The sequence below is a fragment of the Bipolaris sorokiniana genome, assembly GCF_000338995.1.
Source record: "Bipolaris sorokiniana ND90Pr unplaced genomic scaffold COCSAscaffold_15, whole genome shotgun sequence".
In the NCBI taxonomy this organism is placed as follows: Eukaryota; Fungi; Ascomycota; class Dothideomycetes; order Pleosporales; family Pleosporaceae; genus Bipolaris; species Bipolaris sorokiniana.
Window position 1 is genome coordinate 1,124,437 of NW_006911909.1, and position 17,752 is coordinate 1,142,188.

The 17,752-nt window shown below is 50.9% G+C and overlaps 5 protein-coding genes across 5 annotated transcripts; 1 reads left to right on the forward strand and 4 right to left on the reverse strand.

The window, feature by feature from the left end:
- Nucleotides 1-468: 468 nt before the first annotated feature.
- COCSADRAFT_126645 (glycoside hydrolase family 5 protein) lies at nt 469-1,641 on the reverse strand. Its single transcript, XM_007706229.1, has 3 exons — nt 1,164-1,641; nt 718-1,109; nt 469-664 (listed from the first exon to the last, which is right to left on the reverse strand). Exons 1-3 carry the CDS (start codon nt 1,578-1,580, stop codon nt 508-510), a joined length of 966 nt encoding a protein of 321 aa, XP_007704419.1. The 5' UTR covers nt 1,581-1,641; the 3' UTR covers nt 469-507.
- A 1,432-nt stretch (nt 1,642-3,073) lies between these two features.
- On the reverse strand, nt 3,074-5,343 carry COCSADRAFT_40666 (uncharacterized protein). The gene has a single exon (XM_007705955.1). It carries the CDS (start codon nt 5,308-5,310, stop codon nt 3,208-3,210), a length of 2,103 nt encoding a protein of 700 aa, XP_007704145.1. The 5' UTR covers nt 5,311-5,343; the 3' UTR covers nt 3,074-3,207.
- Nucleotides 5,344-5,676: 333 nt separating this feature from the next.
- Nucleotides 5,677-7,017, reverse strand: COCSADRAFT_250281 (uncharacterized protein). The gene is made up of 3 exons (XM_007706230.1): nt 6,883-7,017; nt 6,730-6,822; nt 5,677-6,562 (listed from the first exon to the last, which is right to left on the reverse strand). Exons 1-3 carry the CDS (start codon nt 6,971-6,973, stop codon nt 5,949-5,951), a joined length of 798 nt encoding a protein of 265 aa, XP_007704420.1. The 5' UTR covers nt 6,974-7,017; the 3' UTR covers nt 5,677-5,948.
- Nucleotides 7,018-7,692: 675 nt separating this feature from the next.
- On the reverse strand, nt 7,693-15,591 carry PKS15 (polyketide synthase PKS15). Its single transcript, XM_007706231.1, has one exon. The coding sequence runs from the start codon at nt 15,380-15,382 to the stop codon at nt 7,763-7,765; it is 7,620 nt and encodes a 2,539-aa protein (XP_007704421.1). The 5' UTR covers nt 15,383-15,591; the 3' UTR covers nt 7,693-7,762.
- Nucleotides 15,592-16,152: 561 nt separating this feature from the next.
- COCSADRAFT_100100 (uncharacterized protein) lies at nt 16,153-17,265 on the forward strand (the record flags this gene model as incomplete). Its single annotated transcript, XM_007706232.1, has 1 exon — nt 16,153-17,265. The coding sequence occupies one exon, from the start codon at nt 16,153-16,155 to the stop codon at nt 17,263-17,265; it is 1,113 nt and encodes a 370-aa protein (XP_007704422.1).
- Nucleotides 17,266-17,752: the final 487 nt, after the last annotated feature.

Consider the following 17,752-nt stretch of genomic DNA (forward strand, 5'->3'; position numbering starts at 1 on the left):
GTAGATCACAAGCTCACACGTATTGGGAGAAGCAACGCATACAATGAATCCGGGAACATTCCGTAGCGTTAGGGCTGACCTCAACCCAGCCCTAACCCTAACCCTACGAGGCCAAAAGGTCAAACCTTTTTGCCAGGCCTAGACAGTACTTTGATACCTCAATCAATCAGTACCGCTAGTTGTATGGTTTCAAGAGGAGATTGGATCTAGAAGAAAGTTCGCAGCGTTGAGGCGTATAGAGCATGGTAGGGATTAGATGGACCAAATTATTACTATAGGTTGTGGTGCTTCAGTATTGACAACGTATATATTTGATGATATCTCCTCATTCGTTTCTTTAATGAGAAAACTCGAAACCGAAAATAAATACAAATGTTGCAGCGTAGTATCTTTTGATGGAATCATTGTGGTTCACATCCTGCACTAGCAAGAATAAAATTTATATACAAAGAAGAGATTTCTAGCCCGTAATCTAGCTAGTATCCTTGATGTTGGCAATCAAGCCGTCTACTGGCCTTTCCAAGCACCCACAACACAAGACGACACAATGGAAGTATCCTTCCACTGACCGCCGCTCTGGGTGGGTGTCTCAGTGAGTTCGTATGAGCCATCGAAGCCACCAGCCGCCCAGGCGGTATAGCCAAGGTAAACGTCGGAGTTGGAGCTACAAAAAGGTTAGCAAAGAAATCGGGCTTGATCTTGATAGGGAAGGCTTACTTCAAATACTTAAGCTCTGAGCACAGGAACTTCTGGCAGGAAGCCGTGTTGCCACCGCCAGTCTCGGACAGGAAGGCCTGGCGCTTGTTTTGCCTCAGCCAGGTAGCGAGAGGCTTGAAGGCAGTGTCGACGCTGTCCTTGACGCATTCGGTGTGGGTGCCGGAGTTGTCGCTGTCGAGGTACTTGTGGACGTCCATGATGAGGTTGGTCTTTGAGCCATCGGGGTTCTTGACTTTGTTGAGCGCGGCGGCGGAACCGGAAGAGACGAATGTCTCTGCGCTAGTGAAACCCTGGCCTGGGAGAAGAATAAGGTTGTTCTTGGCGCCTGCTTGACGGATTGCGGTCACGGCGGCCTGAACGGTGGTGGCCCAGCGCTCAATGTCGGGGATATCCTACGAAACAATCATTAGCTTGACGGATGTTGCGAGATACATTCGGCGACTTACATGGGGCTCGTTCATGACACCAAAAGCAATCTGGGAGTGACTGCCGTACTTCTTGGCAAGTTGCGTCCACACGTCTGCCAACTGCGCGTCGGCTGGGCCGCCCTGGCCGATGATTTTGCCGTTCCATCTTGCGTAGTTGTGGAGGTCAAGGATACACAGTTGGGCACCAGAGTTCAAACAACCCTGCACAAGAGTATCATATTGGCCGACGTTGTTTGAGTCCAGTTTACCACCAAGCTGGTTGTTCAGCAAGAACTGCCATCCAACAGGCAAGCGGAAAGCGTTGAGAGTGTCGTCCTTGACAAAGTGGTTCATCTGAGCAATTCCTGTACCGCCGCTAATGAAGTTGTACGGCTTGTTGGTTCCTGTTAAAGCACAGCTGCCGTCGATGGTGCAGCCGAAATCAAATCCGGCCATGTTTACACCTGCGTACTTGACCTTCGAAGCTCGCGGTGTAACATTAGCAGGTGCAGCAGCCACGAGGGCTGTCCCGGCGAGGGCGGTGATCAATGTAGCCTTCATGATTGTGTGGTTGGGAATGTCCGGTCGAATGGGAGGAGTATGAAACGAGTGGAAGCGGTGGAGATGCCTTGATGGTTCAGGAGAGTTGCAAGCTTTTTATACGCACATATAACTATGAGGTTGTTTCTGTCATGTGTCGCTACTAATCCCGCGAAACATGGCATCACGTTGCTAAGTGCACTAATCGTCTGATCCGTCTAAGCAAAACGCCAGTAGATTGACTTCTAGCCCCATTTGGCAATTGGCAGGTCGAATGTGGATATCAAAAGATTGTCAGGCACTACCGGGCCAAAATTCTGTCTTGTTTCATTGGCCCTGGCCGTGGTGGAGGCCACGACTGGGTGACATGTTATGCAGAGATATGAAAAGGCGGGCCTGCGAAGACATCGCTTGGGAAAGCTTGGTCAGGCTTCGAGAAGCTTGGAATCGGTAAATTGATTATATTAACTTCAAACGTGCATTAGTCGCAATCTAGTAGAAATCTTCAAAAATATGGACAGGGGTAAGACCCAAGATGACGCGGCTGATACGTTGGAACTGCCACTAGTGGCGCCTTATTGGGAAAAGCTTGAGGAACTTGGCTAAAATCCGGGGTTATACTTTAGTGGTAATCACGCGCGCAAAGTCCCACTACTGGTGAAGTCGAATAATGAGGAACGATGCAAGCGTCTTGTTTTCTACAAAAGGGTGTGTGTAGGTACTTGGGATTGATCGTACGATAAGGATATTCGACGAAGATACCAAGTCAATTGACATCATCGATAAATTCCCGTCCTTCATGACTGACTCAGTAGTCTTGACTTGAAGGTGCGACAAAGCATCAAGGTTTCACGCTTGGCTAAACTGCCGGGCCGTCGATCCACTACCACTGACACCGAGACCGATCGATTCGCATCAATAATACCAATGCAGTCTCCACCGGGTTTCGATCAAATTGCGGAGTGCATGGATCGTTGTGGCGCCGGCTACTGGCGATTATTTGTTTGAGGGCTTAGAGAGATTGGCTGGGAGGCAAGTATCCGCACGAAATTCAGAATTTGTGGGGAAAGGGACAAGGTACGTTTGACAGTGGGAGGAGGGATGAGGTCCGGAACTCCGGCCGGCACTTTCTGTTAGCTAGATTGTGCGCGAAAATGCAATCGTTCAGATTTACGCCATTCCCACAAGCTGTTAGTAGGCTTATAATCCTGAGCTTGTTCTAGGAGCTTACATTTCGAGAAATTGTTAGTCTTAGACACTTGTGGTGCGTATATGTTGGCTCCGCGGCTCTGCAGGTGACACGTGAGTCGTACGCAAGACGGTATTCTCTTCCGCCTCCTGGATCTGGCGAAACTCCCGCAAACTTCCTTTCGGTACATACGCCCTTGTAAGCACCGATTACTCGTTATTCCCTCCCAAAGGAGCGACCAGAAACCTCCTGTTCTACGTGACGTTTCCGGTCCCTGGCGTCGTTATTTGCTTCTGCTTCGAGCTACCTCTCCGGGGAAACTATACTTCATTGTCTGCTCTACACTATAAAATCCTAAACTGCCTCAAAAGTTGAGCTGTTCCAGCCATACACTCGTTTGAGTCTTCGAGAGAAGACCAAAAGAAGCCGTCCCTCAATGATTCCCTGGTGCGGCCGATGCAATGTTATACCCCTGCGCACCACTATCTTATCCGAAGGAACGAACGTGTATATAGAGCCGAGCCTGGGTTCATATGAGAAGCCCAAGTTATTCATGGCAGCTACGAAGGCTTCCCATCGAATTGGGCTACGAGCTGTAGATGATCTCGAGAATAACGATGAAAAGACATCGGCAGTGGATGGTTTGACCTTGTATGTTTCTTTTGATTGAACGGGCAGGTCGTCTTTGGTGCTTTGTGGCGTGATCTCGTATATCGAAACTTGACTCGGTCGAGTCTTTTCTTTCTGCTTGCGCTGCCGAATAGGCGATTGTGAGCTCTCGGGAGCTGCTAGCATCGTTTGTTGAGTCGGAACTTTAGACTTGGCCTTCTGTACTTCGTGCTGTTCATGGATGTTGGATACACAGCTTTCGACTAAATCTTCGTAAAGAAAACCAAGCTTCGTGCCAGTCTTCTCTACGATGTACTCATCGAGTCTTGCAAGAGCCCGTTCAGCCATGCCTGGCTCGAGCAAGTTATCGATTGGAATGGCGAAGTCACTGAGGTCCAGACCATCCTTCATCTCTCTAAACTCTTTGTCCAAAGCTGAGTAGCCAGATACAAATGGCTGTTTCTTCTTGTGATTAGGCGTAGGCAATTGTGCGACTAAGGAGAGAGACTGGATAAAGGTGACTATGATTGCAAGGTCGCCTAGCGAGTCGTACTCTCGCTCTGAAAGGTTGTCTTGCTCCAGCGGATGGGCTCGGTGGAGGTCCGCTAGCTTTTGAAGCCATTGTGCAGCGTTCGGCCAGTTCGTCTCATCCTGACAAAGCCGAAGCATGTAATGTAGTTGGGGGTTCTCCACTGTCAAAGACTCCGGATTTCGTTTCAATGAGAGGCGCGCGATGTCATTTGCCGACGTGCGCTTGAACCATCTACTGCCACCCATGCCGACAGCTACGCTGCGTTTGAAACTAGTCTGAGCGCGCAAATATTCCAGGTGGGAGGTGTTTGAGAGCTCTTTGAGGACTACAGCCTTGAACTGCTTGTCTGTTGACTCCTTCAGCAGATCCAAGAGACGGCCAATGTGATACCACGTAGCAGCAACCTTCACTGCGCTATGGACCGCCTCGAGCACAGCCCCGCTAATGTATTTGTCAGTATGCACAGGCAATTTACGTCCTTTCTCATCGGCGACCAGCTCCGGCCGACTGAAGAAAGAAAAGTTGACTTCATGAGTTAAAACCGTAGGCTCGGTCGAAATAAGAGCAACTAGATCCTCGTAAGAAGAAAGCCGGTCTTTCGCCATGTCTACAAGATCTACTAGCTCTACTTTTTTCGGAGGCGAGTGTATTGACAAATTTGCTAGGGCTGCAGTCGTATCCTCATTTGACTTCTTCGGGTGCTTCGCCTGGGCTCGCGTGGTAGATGCAGTACCGAGGATGTCTTCGATTGCGATGTTAAGAAGTTGGAGCAGGTTTATTTGTCGCATAAGAATGAGCTCTCCGGTGGCTTGAGGTACAATAACCCCGGCTTGCATAGCTGGTTTCATGTTCGCAAGAACTTCTTGCTTCTCGGCAAGGATCTTGACTGATTCGCCATACCCATCTTCCGTCAAGAAAAGTGTATAACAATCCTTATATTGGGAGACGTCGTTGAGGCTGAGGTTCTTTTTCTGCATCATATCAAGTATGTGTGCATGGTCTCCTGGTCGCCCATTGAAGCCAGTCGTGTATTGTGCTTGCAGCGGTGAAGTTGCTCGGTGCTTAAGCATGTCGAGAAAGAAGTTTGATGACGGCGACGTGATGTCGCGTAGATTCCATTCAGGGATGAACTTGTAGACATTCTCTAGGCTTGTGTCTTCAGCATGCTTCAGAACAGCACCATCATGAGAACCAGCCTCCATGATCTTTTTGCGTTGTTCCTGACTGAGCGAACGCCACATTTCCTCGACCCGCTTGCCATGCTGTCGGTATTTTCTGGCAAGATCATTATGAAGTTCTTTGACGGATTCGTTCATTGCGTATCTGTGAAGAATATATTGATGAGAGAAGTAGTTGCTTGAACTCTCAATATGTTTAGTTTTGATGCGGGGACAACAGTAACAAAGTGCCATGCTATACCGCATCTGGATTAGAGTGGGTTGTCGGAAGCGATCGGAATGATCGGGATGTTCCGATGGGAAGCTGCCCGTCAATCTCCGCCATCAACAAAGCCTGATCAATTACCACACTCAGAGAGGTATCACTTAAGAGAGACCTGCTGCTCATCATGTCCAATCAGAATCTATATTCATTGATGATATGGAATAAACTTACAGAGGGTTTTTCTTTTGACTGATTGTTTTTCTGGTCACGTTGTTGCACAAAGCCAGGATTAAGATTGTTTCCCTTTGTGTTTATTTGTCACTCTCTCAATTATCACACCTAGCCTACCTAGCCTACCTAGCAGCAAGATTTCTAGAAAAAATGCCTTATGAGGCGACAATCTTATACAACGAACAGAATGTATTAATCGTGCGTAGAGCATTCGATATGATTGCGGCATTTAATCCCACCATCAAGATCGCATGATGTATTTGGATTAGCGAAGCTAATACTGCTACCTAACAAAGATCAGATCTACTATGTATAATAAAAAAGTAAAAAAAAAACCCCTTTAGTGCGAACGAGCAGCATTACTCATAACGGTCGTGTGCAATTCTGCCCTCGGTCGCCCCTCATCCAATTCATGCCTTGCATAATGCTCGCCATGTGGCTGCACATAACTCATCTGGGGAAACTTATCATCTGCCACTAGACTCGTCTGGTGCTCTGGCAGCACATTAGTGCTATAATCCAACATTTCCTGCGCCTTGGACTTGCGGCGACGGATAAGCAGCCACGCAAGGATGCCTGATGCAATGACTGCGACTCCACATCCTACGCCGATCCCCGCACTTGCGCCGGGAGACAGGGAAGTGGATGGAGGTGGTGTTAATTCAGAGCTCGGAAGTGTTGTACTAGTCCCAGCAGAAATGGCAGGGGATGAAGTAGTGGGAATAGAGTTTGTGGGCTGTAGATCCATTGCAGAAGATGTAGCAAGTAGAATCGCACTATCGATTGACCAAAAGGTCGGCGAAGCATCTGAGTCGGCCTCACTGGTATTCTTGAGCTCCCCTGTCATAGGATCGATGAAGTATGTTGGGCCGGTTGTGCAACAAGTATCCAACGGACTGTGGCAGTAAATATTTTTCCCGCAGGAGGTGATGGCCAGGCCGTGGGCTCTAGTATCTAGAGGTCTGATTTAGTGCATGCATTGCGAAGTGGTGGGTAGTGGACACCATTACCTGGGGAAATTTGGGAGCAGTTAGTCCAGTTCGGGTCAGAGCAGTATTCACGGCTGTAGCCACGCCTGTCACCACCGTTCACAGGGCCATAACAAAGCAGGTTGGTACCACATTTTTCACCAGAAAGACAGCAGTTGTTTGTACCTTTACCGCAGGACAGGAGTTCTGGGCCGGCGTATACTGCGGAATCCCTTGCCAAAACGCCTGCGTATTATTTAGTTTGAGTTGTTTCCTTGAAACCTATTTGGTTTGCGTTTAACGTACCATCTCTGGAGTAGCAGTCAGCACGAACGCTTCGCAAGTGTGTATTTGCTAATACAGCGATTGAGATGGCACAAAACCCATAATATGACATTGTGAGTAAGATGGTTTGCGTCAGAATGAAAGTTAGAGCTATAGGTTGCTGGGGTGAGACTAGGGAGCAGTTCTATTAAACAATCCGCTTCGCGCAGCATATCACGGCCCATCGGAAGACAAACTTCCACCAAATTTTCAGGCCACCTGAACTCTAAGTGTGAGGCCCCCAATAATTATGAGTCTCGATTAGCAGATAAACTAGTTATATCCTAGATGTGGCGTTATGTGACAGTTGTGGCGCCAATCTCAATCTTTGATTGGTGCAGTGAAGCGAGGCTGCATATTCAGGAGTTTCCAGCCTTGCACATGAACGACATCGTGGAGGGAAAATGGAGTTAGCTTAATAGGCCTGACAAGATTAGTGCACTAGTTGACTTTGGCACAAATATCATTATTCGCTCGCTGTCGGTGCTCTGGTATCAGTGTTCAGGTATCAGTGTTCAATGTCGAAATATCAACATAAGATATTTACCAATGCATTCTGCAAAAACTCCATCACTGAGTTTACTGGGAAAACATATCGCTCATCGCTTCTTGCAGGCCACAGGAAAGCCTGGTCAGGGCCTGCTAGTCCTGAGCCATTCCGATCTTTACTTACTCATGGGCTTGCTATCTCCGTGCTACAACCAATCCAATATAAGATAGATCCACAAAAACCGGCACTAATATTGTAGCCCAGTTTATCATTTCGCTAAGACTTACTTGAGCATCGGATCTGCTCCTCGAGGTACATCTTCAGTTAGATTCCATAGTTAAGATTAATCTATATATTTTCAAGTACCAAATCCTAACCGGCACAAGTACTGATACATCGAACATACTTTTCTGCAAAATCAACATCCAAAAATGGTGCAGGGAAGTGGGTAGAGCCCAAAACATTATCCTTCAAAGGCGGTCCAGTAACCATAGCAGTCGCACCCTTGTCGTCAACAACACCATCGATCAACGCTGCGATGCGAGCAATCAGACTCGACCTGTGGGTCAATGCGTATTCGAGGGCTCTTTCCCTCCATGCCGGAAAAGGCACAATTTCCTGGCCAGTACTTGCGTCACTCAAGAGCTGGAAGAAGTGGCTGAAAGTGGGTGCATGCGCATTGGCAAAGTCGTAGTTTTGGCCGATGAGGTGCAGGTCCTTGGTCATCATGGTAACGATGGTTTTGGACAGGTAGTCAACAGGTAGCACGGCCGCAAGGTTGGCGTCAATGGATGGGAAGAGTCCCATTTCCACGCAGCCGGCGATGAAATGGTGTAAAAAATCACCGCGGTCGAGGCGGAAGCGACCAGTGGTAGATGATGCGGTGACAAAAGGCAAGCGGTAGACGGATGCTTTGACACCACGCCAATGCGCTGCAGCCATCATGCGCTCGGCCGCGTATTTTGACGTGGCATATCCATATTCTTGATCCCCTTCTTTCACGTCGTAGCCCATGTACTTAGGTATTGTAGACATCGTGGAAATAAGATGGACTGCTTTAGCCTTGCCCTGCGAGGCCAGGCGCAGCACTTCGTGCGCGCTCACCATATTGGGACCGATGTAGTCTTGGAGTGGGCGCATCCAGTCTACAAGTGCGCCTGAGTGACAGATGGCATCGACATGATCTGCAAGGAAATCAAAGCTGTGTTCCGGCAAGCCGAGAAGAGGTTGGGACATGTCTCCAACAATAGGATGGAGCAGTGGTGTGTATTCCGGGCTCCAAAGGCTGTAGCTGGCTAGGGTTGCCGTCAAACGTTCCATAGCTTCATCATCGGTCTCAGCGCGTACTAAACAGTAGACAGTGATACCAAGCTCCAACAGATCATGAGTGATGTGAGCACCAACAAAACCTGTGGCACCCGTGACGAAGACTGATGAAGGAGACGCGGGGGCTTCGACTGCATTCTTAAAGGTGAAGCTGGGATCGACACAGCCCCTCTTGATGGCTTCGAGGTCAAGCAACGGGACCATGTCGGACATGAGCGTGGTAGTGGCCGTGCTACTCCCAAGCGAGGAACCAGATTCGCTGTCATCCAAATTCAGCTCTGAAAGTAAGGTCTGGCCAAGGGCTTTGAGGTTTGGGTGCTGGAATGTAATGTTGGCTGTTAATGGCATGCCTGTCAGGTTAGCTAGTTGATTGCGTATCAAGACCGCAGTCAGCGAGTCGATGCCGATGTCGTGTAGAGGTTTATCGACATGAACATCACTCGGTTTTGTGAAGCCTAATGCTCTGGCTACAGTATCTTGAAGCATGGTTAACATGAGATGAGGTCGCTGCCCAAGGCCTGCATGAAGTAGCTCTTTACGCAGATGGTAGCCTGGATGCAGTTGTTGCTCAACCGCGTCGCCCCCGCTGAGAAGTGAATGCAGAAACGGAGGATTGTCGCCTCGTTCCCGGTGATAGTTCTTCAAACGAGGTTGGTCCAAGGCAGCGGCGACGGTGAGGGTACGACGACTACGTACAGCATGTTCAAGTAGCGCCAAACCGTCTTCCGGGGCAAGCATGTCAAGGCCAGATTGAGCAAGACGTGCCCGGGTGGGACCAATGATGTTGGCTGCCATACCATCACCCTCCCAGGGGCCATAAGCCACAGATGTGGCGGGCAGACCTTGGGCACGACGCAAATATGCCAGGGCATCCAGGAAGGTATTTGCTGCAGCGTAGTTGGCGAGCCCAGACATGCTCAGGACTCCGGAGATGGATGAAAACATGACAAAGAAATCAAGGCTGAGATGCTGGGTCAGTTGGTGTAGATGCCAAGCGCCGTCTACTTTGGGGGCAAAGACGGCAGCACATCGCTGCGGCGTCAAGGAACGGAGGACACCATTATCTTGTGCGCCGGCGGCGTGTACCACACCGCGTAGAGGCGTCTTGTTGTCGTCAAACATGGCCATGAGTTGCTGGACGCTCTGGCGATCTGCCATGTCACAAGCAACGACGGTAGCTTCGGTGCCTAGCGCAGCAAGATCATTCACGAGCGCCTGCGCACCCGGCGCTGCCATTCCACGGCGCGAGGTCAAGACCAGAGTGCGTACGCCATATGTGCTCGCCAGCCATCGCGCAACTCTTGCACCAAGATCGCCTAGCCCACCTGTGATGATAACGGCGCCATCTGGACGGACCATAGGTTGTTGCTGCTGGGTAGGGGGTAGCAGTTCCCGTGGCATAGAGATGGGTTGTAACCGGGGTACTAAGACGTGTTCGTGGCGGACTGCGCATTCAGGCTCCGTTCTAAGCGCCAACGCCGCCGCAAGGGCATCGACATCGATGTTGTCGTTGGCATTATTGTCGTCGTAGTGGTAGTCGACGTCAATGAGGCGCAGATGCAGATCGGGATGCTCGCTACGGGCCGTACGCATCAGGCCCCATAACGGCCCGGCAGCCAATCCAGTCCCAGAATAATGGTCGTCGTCACGTGCATTCACGCTAGCACCGACCGCTTGGCGCGTCACCCACAGCAGCTGCGGCATGAACTGTGTGCTTACGGCGCTCTGCAACTGTGCCAAACCTTTGACAGTCAGCTCTCGTGCCTCGTCTGCGACATGTTCAGAGTCCGTTTCCGCATTCCACAGGCACAACACTCCGTCAAGCTCTCGGCCATCTTGCAGCCGCTCAATGCGTTGCACGTTCAGACCAGCAGACACAAGGCCCACTTCAACTCGTCTGACCCACCCTTGATCCCTATCAGGAATCGCATACAGCAAGCCCCATGAGCCTCCCTTGGTCAAGTTCGAAACGTCAGCCTGCTGCCACGATACCTCAAACGCAAATCGATCCACAGCACTGAGGGCCTGGTGCTGATCCTGGCCGTGTTTCTGTATAGTATCAACATTGAAATTTCTGCGAGCACAAGGAAAGCGTTCTCGCTGGAATGCATATGTCGGCAGCTCCACCCGCTCACAGTAGCCTAGAGACTCAAAGTAATCATGCCAGCTTATAGGCACCATGCGTTCGTGCATCTCAGCAAGACTGCTCTGCATCGTCCACGCGCCGGGCTTCCGGGTGGTTAGTGATGGCAGCCAGGCAACTGATTGATTTGCTGCAAGGCACGCCGCTCCCAGTCCGGTCAAAACAGCTTGCGGCCCCAGCTCCAGGAATATGTTGACCCCCTGCTGTTGAAGTGTCTGGATGCCATCCGCAAAACGAACTGCGCGGCGTGCTTGTGAGACCCAGTAGTCAGCTTGTTGAAGTTCATCCGCCTCAACGAGCTTGCCTGTCAGGCTACTCACTATCCGTAGCTTGGGTGGATCGAATTGTACACTCTCAGCCACGGCTTGGAATGCTGCAAGCATGCAGTCCATATGATGCGAGTGGAAGGCATGCGACACATCGAGTACATTCTTCTTGCGCCCCAGATCAGTAAAGTGTGCGACCAACTTGTCAACAGCGTCACAATCGCCAGACACCACAGTTTGCGATGGCGTGTTGTGTCCTGCAATATCGACCTTGTAGACAACCCCAATGGTATCCATCACTCTTGACACCTCTTCTGCACTGGCTTCTAATGCAACCATGCTACCACGGATTGGGACAGCCTGCATCAATCGGCCGCGTGCCGCGACCAGACGACAGGCGGCTGAGAGGTCCAGGATCCCACTGACATGCGCTGCTGATAGCTCTCCTACACTATGGCCGAGGATATAATTCGGCGCTACACCCCAACTTTTCCACAGGTGCCAAAGAGCCACTTCCAACGTAAAGAGGGCCGGCTGTGCAAAATCTGTGCGCTGCAGCAGTGTGGCAGCTTCGCTATCTGGAGCGGCGTGCATCACCTCCCTCAGTGGCATCTCTAGTTCGGTAAAATGGGCCGCTATGTCGTCTATAGCGTTGCGGAACACGGGGTACATGTCGTAAAGGTCTCTACCCATGCCCGCAACTTGGCTTCCCTGACCGGTGAAAAGGACGGCTATACATGGATCGGCAGCATGTTCACTTGTCCCCATCATCGAACCCAGTTTATACATGAGCTCTGCCTTGTCTTTGGCCACGAGGACTCTTCGCCGTCGGTAATGGTTTCTGGTCGTTGCCAGTGAGAAAGCCACGCCACCAAAACGATCTATATGGATTTCTTCTGCACTCTCGATGTATCGTCGCAGCTTCTCTGCCTGTTGGCGAAGAGCGGCTTCAGTGTGGCCTGAAAGCAGGAATGGAAACCCAGCTGGCAGTGAAGCCAGCAAGGGGTTCAAAACCTCATTCGTAGGTGGAGTTTCTTCTATGATAACATGGGCGTTAGTACCGCCAATGCCGAATGCACTAATGCCTGCTCTTCGAGGCCGATCTGCTTGTGGTAACCACGGCTGCGGTTCTTGTACAAGCGCCATGTTAGCACCCTGCCAGTCCACCGCTGATGTTGGTTTGTCAGCATGCAGAGTTCGCGGAATCTTGTTGTGTTGCATCGCCAGAATAACTTTAAGCAGTCCAGCCAAGCCAGCCGCTGCTTGTGTATGCCCGATATTCGACTTTACTGAACCGATCCACAGCGGCTCTGATTCAGTTGATCGACTTCCGCTGAACACTTCGGCCAGTGCTGTTCCCTCAATGGGATCTCCCAATTTAGTTCCAGTGCCGTGTGCTTCGACGTAATCGATGTCGCTAGGTGCCAGATTTGCTGAAGCTAATGCTGCGTGCACAAGTCGTTGTTGCGCTATTCCGCTCGGCACTGTCAAACCCGGGGCGCTTCTTCCTCCATGATTCACAGCGGTGCCCCGAATAAGCGCGTGGATCTTGTCGCCATCTCGGACAGCGTCGTTTAACCGCTTCAGCAGCACCATTGTGCAGCCCTCAGCCCAGCCTGTCCCCTGTGTATCTTCTGCAAATGCTCGACATCGCCCGTCAAGAGACATGCCTTTGAGCTGGCTGAACTCGACGTGCATCCCAGGAGTGAGCAAAAGTGTGATTCCACCGGATACAGCCATATCACACTCGCCTTGACGAAGCGCATTACATGCCAGATGTGTTGTGACAAGAGACGAGGAGCACGCTGTGTCTACCGTGAGGGCTGGCCCTTCGAGACCAAGAGCGTATGAAAGGCGACCAGACATAGTGGCTCCCGCTGAGCCTGTTGCATCGTACCCACCGAGCTCCTGCAAACACGGCGCTGTCGAGTGTGCTGGAATGCTGCAAACCCCCATATAAACGCCTGTACGGCTACCTCGCAGCTGCCTATCTGTATAACCGGCCCGCTCAAAGCCTTCCCAACACGCCTCGAGCATGATACGTTGCGCAGGATCCATGGCCCGCGCCTCTTTGGGCGAGATGCCGAAGAACGATGCATCGAATTCATCAACAGAAGCAAGAAATCCACCTCTCCGGCAGTATGATTTACCTGGAGTGCCTGGGTTAGGATCATAGAGGGCATCGGCGTCCCAACGGTCTTTTGGCACGTCGGTTATGACATCGGCACCATGCTCTAGAAGATCCCAGTACTCTTCCGGGGATGAGACTTGACCTGGCAGCCTGCACGCCATCGATACGATAGCGATATCCTCGTCATATGGTTTTAGGTGATGGCCCTGTGAAACTCTAGGGTCCGGTGTGGTTTCTCCCCCCCTTTCTAGGTATGTTGCTAATGTCTTAATAGTGTAATGTTGGTAAAGCCGGGCTGGAGACAATTTCCAGCTAACCAGCTTTTGCACCTGTTTTTGCATCTGAACGACCCGCACAGAGTCGCCGCCTATCTCGAAGAAATTATCGTCAGGTCCGATGCAGTTGTGACCCAGGACTCTTGACCAGATCAGCCGGAGCTTCTCCTCCATATCGGTTAACGGCCTGCTGATCTTGGGCTGCACTGCAATCTTTGGATCTGGTAGGGCTTTTCGATCAATCTTATTATTCGGCGTCATAGGAAATGACTTGAGGCCGACAAAGAAAGCTGGCATCATATACGCTGGTAAAAGCTGCGCTAACCATGGACGCAGTAGACTCTCAAGTGTCGCCTTCTCTTCGGTTTCGTCACTGCTATCGCCATCGACGTTTATGCAATACGCTATCAGTCTATCATCCCGGCTAACCACGACAGCGTCTAGGATGTCACTATGATCGGTTATTGCTGCCTCGATGTCGCCCAGCTCAATTCGATGACCTCGTATCTTTACTTGCCCGTCGGCGCGGCCTAATACGATCAACCTATCCGGACCATCGAACTTGGCTATATCACCGGTACGGTATATAAGACCACTGTGGAAGGGATTTTGAACAAAACGCGATTGGGTAACTTCAGGCATGTTGCGGTACCCATTGGCCAAGCTTACTCCGCCGATGTATAGCTCGCCAGCGCACCCAAAGGGTACTGGGTCAAGGCTTTCATCAAGTACGTAGAGTCGATAGTTGGTGATGGGCTTTCCAATGACCACGTCCTTTCCTGGGAATACTCTCCAGATGCTCGCCCAGACTGTCGCCTCAGTCGGGCCATACATGTTCCACACTGCCTCTGCACACAATAGTAGCCGGTCGGCGAGCCTACGAGACAGCGCTTCGCCGCCACACAAGATTCTGGAGAGACGCGGATCTCCTTTCCAACCAGCATCCAGCAGCATCTGCCACGTTGCAGGTGTTGCCTGCATCATGGTAATGTCGTGTTGCTGAATCAATCTGAGTGTGGCCTCTGGATCCTTAATCTCGTGCGCCTGGGCCATGATCATCGTTGCGCCACACAGCAATGGAAGAAAGACTTCTAACGCTGCAATGTCGAATGATATCGTTGTGATGGCAAGTAACCGATCTGTTTCCACACATCTTGGCTCCTGTTGCATTGCGCACAAAAAGTTCGACAACGCTCCGTGGCTTATTTCTACACCTTTTGGCTTACCAGTAGAGCCAGAAGTGTAAATAACGTATGCGAGATCTTCTGCCTTTGGTTCCGTGTCCACGCTGCTTATTTGAGACTCCGAGTCTGCCATCTCATCGCGTGTCTCATCGAGATCCAGCGTCGCGCATCCCCAGGATTGAGAAGCAAGTCGTGTGCTGGCGCCGGCGATGACAAGTATTGGGCTTGCATCCTCGATCATGTGCCTGATGCGGTCTGTAGGGAAGCCAGGATCGATGGGCATGTACGCTGCGCCCGTCTTCATTACGGCCAGCAGCGCTACGACGAGGTCGATGGAACGGTCCAAGGCGATTCCAACGACCTCACCACGCCCGATGCCTCGGGTTACCAGAACGCGGGTAAGCTGTGTTGCGAGTGTTGTGAGTGTTTTAAATGTTACTCTCTCGTCACCGCATATCATGGCAATCTTGTCGCAATGCCTTTCTGCGGTGTTTTGGAGAAGACGAGGCAAGCTGTGCCCAAGAATCGTGGTGTCGAGTGTGTCATTGTATCGCTCGACGATCTCTTGGTAGTCTTCAGGTGAGATGGAATTGCTCATGGCGGACGAGCTCGTATCTAGTTGATGTGAAGTCGAAGGGGGCGACATGGCATTTTCAATGAGGGCCATTGCTTAACAGACGTTTGGAAGTGAAGGAGAAGTGTTTTTGGTTTGACCTCTGCTAGATGACTGCTCACTCGGCTGAGTTGACACTGAACACTTTGTACGATTTCAAATCTTCAAAGACCAGTACACGATTTTGTAATGTTAGTTCCTAAGCATCTTCCTCAATGGTGAAGTTCAAATGCGACCCGACTCCGATGCCCGGAACAGGCAAGGCCATTACGCCGTGCCTCCATAGACTAGCTCCGGGTCGGTTACAGGATCGTAGATCGATGATCATCAAACCGGACCTGCTTATACGAACCAGTGTCCGATAGTCGGTGATGACAAGGTCGGTGCCCCGGACCTGACCCATGTCATATCGCTGTCGGTACTGATTCCTTCTCCGGCTTTGCAGGAAGTAGATCACACACAGATTGTTGCAACCAACGTTGTACTTTTTAGACGTTTCCCTACTCGAGACTTTTCGTCGAGACGTCTGGCTTGGCTAGGAGTTCTTTCACTTTATCATATCGTGGTTCTTGATCATCACACATCATCATCGAAAACCACTCTTCTATTCTCTCTCCATCCTCAACGTATTCGTTAGAACACTTCATCTCGGAAGACTTCTACTAATACCCCCTAAGACTCTCATCATGCAAGTAGCAACCGAGATTCCGCTCCCTGCTCCGTTTCCGAATGGTTTGCGGACTGCTCCCTCAGAAGAACCCTGGGACTTCTCACTCGGTCCCGACCCTACCAGTCTCAAGCGCCAAGTCAACGTAGATAATTCAATGACTTTTGAACGTTCCGGAGAGCTACAGCCACCCTTTGCTGATCTGGCTTGGGCATGCAACAAAGAGGCATCGAACGACTTCCGGTCCGATTTCTTCACCAAGCCAACACTACCTATGCTCGAAGCCATCATCAACACATCTCTCGGAGATGGAGACATGGATGAGGACAAAACCACGAATTCCTTCCAAGACTACGTCGCCGGCCTCGTAGGCCACGAGGCCGCTCTCCTTGTAGTCTCTGGCACAATGGGCAACCAAGTCGCCCTCCGCTCCGCCCTAGGCGCTCCACCGCACTCCATCCTCGCCGACCACCGCGGCCACATCATCATCCTCGAAGGCGGCGGCGCCTCCAGCCTCTTCGGCGCAATGATCAAACAAGTTGTGCCATCAAACGGCCACCACCTCACCCTCGCCGACATCAAGAAACACGCTACCGTAACGACAACCGTGTACGACTGTCCCACCCGCATCATCAGTCTAGAAAACACACTCTGGGGCACCGTCATGCCCCTCGCAGAAATCCGTGCTATTTCCCACTGGGCACGCGCTCAGAACCCACCTATCCACATGCATCTCGATGGAGCTCGTCTTTGGGAAGCAGTGGCAGCTGGAGCCTGTACACTCCGCGATATGGGCGAGTGCTTCGATAGCATCCAGATGTGCTTTACCAAAGGTCTTGGGGCTCCCATCGGCAGCATTGTGACGGGGACTTTGCCGTTCATTCAGCGAGCGAAGTGGAGTCGCAAGCTGCTGGGCGGGAGTACGCGTTCATCCGGCGTAATTGCTGCGCCGGCGCGCGTCGCTATCGATCAGGTTTTCCTTGGCGGGAAGTTAAAGGCTGCACAGGATAAAGCGGCACGGGCGTCGCGGTTGTGGGAGCAGCTGGGCGGGAAACTGGCGTTGCCAACTGAGACGAATATCATTTGGGTTGATCTTGAGGCGTCGGGGTTGGTGCCTGAGGTTTTTTACGGGATGGCGGCGAAGTTTGATGTTAAAATTGGGGCGCCAATTTTTGGGCGCATTGTGTTTCATTATCAGATTAGTGAAGCGGCGTTTGTGAGGCTTTGTGAGTTTTTTAGGACGGTGTTTAGGGATAGTGGGAAGTTGTGAAGTAACTGTTATGCTTAGATTGGCTTATTTTTGAATCTATTGTTTTTCGCACATTCGTAACCAAGACAATGGCTTTTGATTCATTAACTGCAAGAGGCGTGAACGTACACATTGTACACCTGCCAGCATTAGAGTTTACTCATGATAGGCAATACAATCAGAGACATGCATATCGAGGAAATTATTTGCTGCACGTGCTCAAGCTTGGATTTGCACACACTTTTTCATTGTAGACGTTTTGCGATGTGATTGGAAGGAAATGGACGAATTGGCAATCAAGACTTGGAGCCTCTCATCACCACCTGCTTGGTCAATGCCAAGACTGATCGAGATGGTGATAGAGTACTGTATATACAACCCCTGTTCGGAAGTCCGACGACTGTTCCGAGATCTCGCCTTGCAGCCGATACAGTCGTAGGAACAACGGATGCAAGATCGGGTCACGGTCGTAAAATCCTTTTGTGGATCCGCCGACTCCGGGTCAGCA

Bases quoted from the DNA above. Each gene is read 5' to 3' on its own strand.
- COCSADRAFT_126645 (XM_007706229.1), bottom strand. From the start codon at position 1,580: ATGGCCGGATTTGATTTCGGCTGCACCATCGACGGCAGCTGTGCTTTA. The intron at 1,110-1,163 runs GTAAGTCGCCGA...ATTGTTTCGTAG, and splicing joins GTGTCATGAACGAGCCCCAT to GATATCCCCGACATTGAGCG. The intron at 665-717 runs GTAAGCCTTCCC...ACCTTTTTGTAG, and splicing joins TCAGAGCTTAAGTATTTGAA to CTCCAACTCCGACGTTTACC.
- COCSADRAFT_40666 (XM_007705955.1), bottom strand. From the start codon at position 5,310: ATGAACGAATCCGTCAAAGAACTTCATAATGATCTTGCCAGAAAATAC.
- COCSADRAFT_250281 (XM_007706230.1), bottom strand. From the start codon at position 6,973: ATGTCATATTATGGGTTTTGTGCCATCTCAATCGCTGTATTAGCAAAT. The intron at 6,823-6,882 runs GTACGTTAAACG...AATAATACGCAG, and splicing joins TGACTGCTACTCCAGAGATG to GCGTTTTGGCAAGGGATTCC. The intron at 6,563-6,729 runs GTGGTACCAACC...TCAGACCTCTAG, and splicing joins CTGTCTTTCTGGTGAAAAAT to ATACTAGAGCCCACGGCCTG.
- PKS15 (XM_007706231.1), bottom strand. From the start codon at position 15,382: ATGGCCCTCATTGAAAATGCCATGTCGCCCCCTTCGACTTCACATCAA.